Raw genomic sequence first — 4,992 nt, forward strand, 5'->3', positions numbered from 1 at the left:
AAAAAAATAAATTTGATAAAGGATTAAAAGGTTGTGAAAAATTGCCTGCAGAAAATCTACTTTTTCATACAACTCGTAATTTACGATAATATACCTGAGGCTGATATTTCTTCTTTGAAGATCTCAATGCAACTCCAAAATTGAGCATCCCTATTTGTGACTCCCAGTCCGATTGCTCTTTCCTTATGTAGGTGACTAAACAGCGAAGAGAAGGCTGGGTAACTGCCATTCTCTGTTCGATTGCTCTGTGCCATCCCTCCAGAGAGTTTGTAGTCCTCGGAAGGCCAGACTTGTTCGCTCAGAAGCATTCCACTTTCTTATATCAAATGATGACCTTCATAGTCGACCACGTTGAACAACACCAGTCCACGTCGCCTCAAAGTAGCCTAGAAAATCCGGACAAAATTTCATCAGTTTCTTCATCTAATGATGAGACGAATTCAGTAAAGGTGTCGATAACATTATTATTATTATTATTATTATTATTATTATTATTATTATTATTATTATTATTATTATTATTATTATTATTATTATTATTACTATTATTATTATTATTATTATTATTATTATTATTATTATTATTATTATTATTACATGCTTAACAAGATGTACAACCCTTATTACAAAAGCAGGATTATATAAGCCCAATGGCTCCAACAGGGAAAATTAGTCCAGTGAGGAATGGAAACAAAGAAATAAGTAACTGCAGGAGAAGTAATGAAAAAGCCAAATAAAATATTTCAAGAACAGTGAAAACCTTAAATTACATCTTTTATATATAAAGTAAAAAATCTTCCATCTCACCGCCATAAAAAATAAAGAGGAAGACCAATACGATACAATAATGTGCACGAGTGTACCTTTAAGCAAGAGAACTCTAACCAACGACAATGGGAGGCTCTGGTATAGAGGCTAGGGCATTACTCAAGATTACAAAATAATGGTTTAATTTTGGAATGTCCTTCTCATAAAAGATCTTGTACCAACCATGTGTTACACGATCGTACATAGTAACAACATTTCTCTTTTTGCATACATTATGCTTTGTATCTTCGTTCTCCCCTCGCACTGATAGGGACCTGAAATAACATGTCTGTTTTTGTCACCGTTAACTGTTAACACCACCAGTTGTCGGTTCAACATAATATTGCCTGGTTTGTTTTTATGTCCTTTTTGCCTGGAGTTTATGTATATATAAACGGATGTTCTGTAATAAAGTTACTCAGCTGCTTTCATCTTGCCTTCTTAGTCACAGCCTCTCTCGGCCCGTCACATTGGAAGTTGGCGCCTCCCATTGAAACTTTCGTCGTTCGCCATTGGAGAGGTGTTTGCTTGGTTACAGCGTGCAGAAGTCCAGTTCCCTATCAAAGGCGTGACTCAATCAACCACCAAAGCAGATCATGTCCTGGCGGCGATACCCGAGGACACCATCCCGGAAATATCAGACTGGCCTTGTGAACAAGGAGATACCCGAATAGCGTATGACGCCCTCAAAACATACCTTCTGCAGCAGTACTCGCCATCCCAGCCGCTCGCATAGCAAAGCCTTTTTAGCTCTCTAAACAACCATTTGGGGACCAAAGGGCTTCCCTTGCCCTCAAGGAAATGACCAGTATCGCTCGCCTGCAACTTGCCGCAGACAGCTCTCCTTGTGAGGTGAACATACTTCGCGCCCTTTGGATACGTCATTTACCCGAACCTGTACACGCTTCCAAACCTGATGTCGATAGTTTACACTTAAAGGACTTGATGACCAAAGCCGACGCCTTATGAACAGCCACTTCATGACCTTCAAGACCTCCATCAACGCCTCCACTCCTGACAAAGAGGACACCTATTCAACGTCAACAGAAGCTGACGTGAATGCCATAGGACATACACGCCTACCCCATGACGTGCCGGACTGGCAACAAAGCCACCTCTCACCCACCAAGAGCTCGCACCCCAACACACGACTTCTACAGCCACTTACTGCCGCCCATCTGCCGCAGTTTTTCTACCACCACTACAGATTCGGGGCAGCCACGAAGAAATGTGCCAATGATTATCATTGGCTCAAAAACGTGTAAGTAAGCTATCGCTCGTGGCGGTGGCCTCCCGTGTTTCTAAACATTTCTTTTTACATGATGCACGAACGGGCAAGGGAACTCTTCAAGATAGGACTTAGTCTGCCTACATCTGCCGAGGTCCGCCTGGTAGCTGCCAACGGATCTGCGATACCCACCTACGGTTACGAGAACCTCACATTATCGTTTGGAAACGGTAAATTTAATTAGAAGTTTCTCGTTGCTGACATCAAATTGCCCATCCTCAGCGTGCATTTCCTCTCTCATTTCCATTTTCAGGTCGATGTCGCCCACCGACGATTGGTCAACGCAGACTCGTACTTGTCGACACCTTTTCAACCCTCCCCATCCAACCTCGCTCTCCACATCAGCGCACCCACGGATGCCTATGCCCACCTCCTCACGTCGTACCTGGAAGTTTTCCATCCAGAACTTCGCCAAATGTCCACGGTTCCTGTCAAGAGCAGTATTTATCACCTTTTCAAGACGATGGAACACCCAGTCTTCGTAAAATTCAGACGTCGGCCACTGGAAAGACTGGCAGCCGCCAAACAGACGTTCGCCGAAATGGAGGAAACGGGCCTTTGCCAAAAGGCCTCCAGCCCATTGTTGTCACCCTTACACATCGTTCTGAAGAAAGATGGCTCCCTCTGTCCGTGCTGGGAATACATCCACCTGAACATGCAAAAAGAATCAAATTACTACCCCATCCCAAACATCACCAACATGACCTCCTATGTGCACAAAGGGATGGTTTTCTCTGTGCTCGACATCCTGAATGGGTAATTTCAAGTGCCTATGAACCCAAAAGACATCCCCAAGACTGCCATCACCATTCCGTTTGGTACATATACCTTCAGCTACTCCTGTTTTGTCCTTCCTAATGCGTAGGCCACTTTTCAACGTCTCATGGAAAGCATCTTAGGGGACATCCCCTTCTGTGTATGTTATGGCGACGACATACTTGTGTTCTCCTCCTCAAAAGAGGAACACCTCCGTCACCTGCGCATCATGCTTGACCGCCTGCAACAAAACGGCCTTGTTGTCCAGTACGACAAGTGTACCTTCGGCCCCCACGAAGTGTCGTTCTTAGGGTACCGCACCACTCTTGAAGGAGTCGATCCCCTCCCTGAGGAGGTAGCAGCCATTCAGAACTTCCCCACATCCTCGACCGTCAAAGCTCTGCAGGGATTTTTGGGCATTTTCAACTATTATCACCGATTTATGCCAGCCATTGCCGCCACTCTTGTTCCCCTCTATGCCTCCCTCAAGTGCTAGCAAAAAGACCTGAAGTGGGGTCCCCTTCAAGAAGCGGCCTTCTGCAATGCAAAGAAAGCCCTATCAACCGCTGAAGCTCTAACTTTTTCCTTCCCACATGCCAATCTCCTTCTCTCCACCGATGCCAGTGACGTCACTAATGGTGCAGTACTCGAACAGGTGGTCAATTGACCTTCTTCAGCAGAAAACTGTCCAAGGCAGTATCGGGTTATTCTACCTTCGATCGCGAAATGCTGGCGTTGCACTTGGCTGTGTCTCACTTTCACCATATCTTAGAAGGTATACTCTTCATCATTCGCACAGACCACATGTCTTTGGTGCATGCCTTCACTCGATAGTCTGATGCCTGGTACGCCTGGCAACGCCGACATCTCTCCTCCGTGGCTGAATACAATGGCACCATTCACCATGTCCCTGGGAAAATGAATCGCATTACCGATGCCCTTTCAAGAAACACTTTGGCTGCCTTTCCACTGAGATTGGATTACAACACCTTGGGTGAAGCCCAGCGAAAGGATCCAGAGTATCAAGCATGTAGGACATCCAGCACATTCCTCCGTTGGGAAGACATCCCCCCAACGACTCCAACATCACCCTCCTCTATGATGTCAGTACTGGTAGACTGCGAACTTGGAATCCTGCTCCCATGCGCCGACAGGTGTTTGATTTAATTCACGGCCTTTCATATCCCTCGCGCCGTTCTACTGCACAGCTGCTGAAGACGAAGTTCATTTGGCGCAACATTTCAAAGGATGCTAAGAATTGGGTCCACGCCTGTACTTCTTGCTGAAGTTCCAAAGTACATCGACACACGGATTCAGGATTGGGCCCCTTTCCTAAACCTCAGCGTCGTTTCGCACACATTCACGTTGACGTTGTAGGCACCCTACCACCATCACAAGGACGTTGTTACCTGTTTACCGTCATCGACCGCTCCACTTGTTAGCCTGAAGTCATTCCCATAGAAAGTGCAACGTCTGCCTCATGTACATCTGCCTTACTCTCAGGATGGATAGCAAGATTTGGAATCCCTTAGCATAATACTTTTGACAAGGGTACCACTTTCACCTCTCAATTGTGGACATCAATGCAAATCTCCTGGGCATCACCCTACATCAGACATCTACCTACAACCCCGATGCCGATGGAATGGTTGAACGTTTTCATCGCACCCTCAAACCAGCTTTGATGTCCCGTTGCAAGGATTCCAACTGGTTTACTCAGCTTCCTTGGGTTCTCCTGGGACTAAGGACCACTCATAAAGATGCCCTCGGCGTCTCAGCAGCAGAAATTGTGTATGGCGACCTGTCGGTCGTCCCTGCTGAATTTTCTATTCCTGCAACCTCCTTGTGTGAAAATTTAGTCCATGCCACCAGACTTACAAGCCCCCAGCGAGGCATCACATAAAGACAGACTTACACTCTGCAACGCACATCTTCCTACGCAACGACACCAGCAAGCCACCTCTAAATCACCCTTACACGGGCCCTTTCCTTTTGATCCGACGCAGTCCGGAAGCATTCCTACTAAACATTCGTGGCTAGGAAGACTGGGTCTCCATTGATCGTCTAAAACCTGCTTATCTCCTGCCAGATGACCCACCTACAGTTCGCCTCTCCAGACCAGGGTGCCCTATTTAACATGT

At 46.0% G+C, this 4,992-nt stretch overlaps 1 protein-coding gene across 1 annotated transcript; it reads left to right on the forward strand.

The window, feature by feature from the left end:
- Positions 1 to 3,769: 3,769 nt before the first annotated feature.
- LOC137619802 (uncharacterized) lies at positions 3,770 to 4,754 on the forward strand. Its single transcript, XM_068350102.1, has 2 exons — positions 3,770 to 4,007; positions 4,402 to 4,754. Exons 1-2 carry the CDS (start codon positions 3,770 to 3,772, stop codon positions 4,752 to 4,754), a joined length of 591 nt encoding a protein of 196 aa, XP_068206203.1.
- The last annotated feature ends 238 nt before the right edge of the window (positions 4,755 to 4,992 follow it).

This window comes from Palaemon carinicauda, chromosome 26, assembly GCF_036898095.1.
Source record: "Palaemon carinicauda isolate YSFRI2023 chromosome 26, ASM3689809v2, whole genome shotgun sequence".
NCBI classification, from domain to species: Eukaryota; Metazoa; Arthropoda; class Malacostraca; order Decapoda; family Palaemonidae; genus Palaemon; species Palaemon carinicauda.

Bases quoted from the DNA above. Each gene is read 5' to 3' on its own strand.
- LOC137619802 (XM_068350102.1), top strand. From the start codon at position 3,770: ATGAATCGCATTACCGATGCCCTTTCAAGAAACACTTTGGCTGCCTTT. The intron at 4,008-4,401 runs GTTTGATTTAAT...ACTTTTGACAAG, and splicing joins GCTCCCATGCGCCGACAGGT to GGTACCACTTTCACCTCTCA.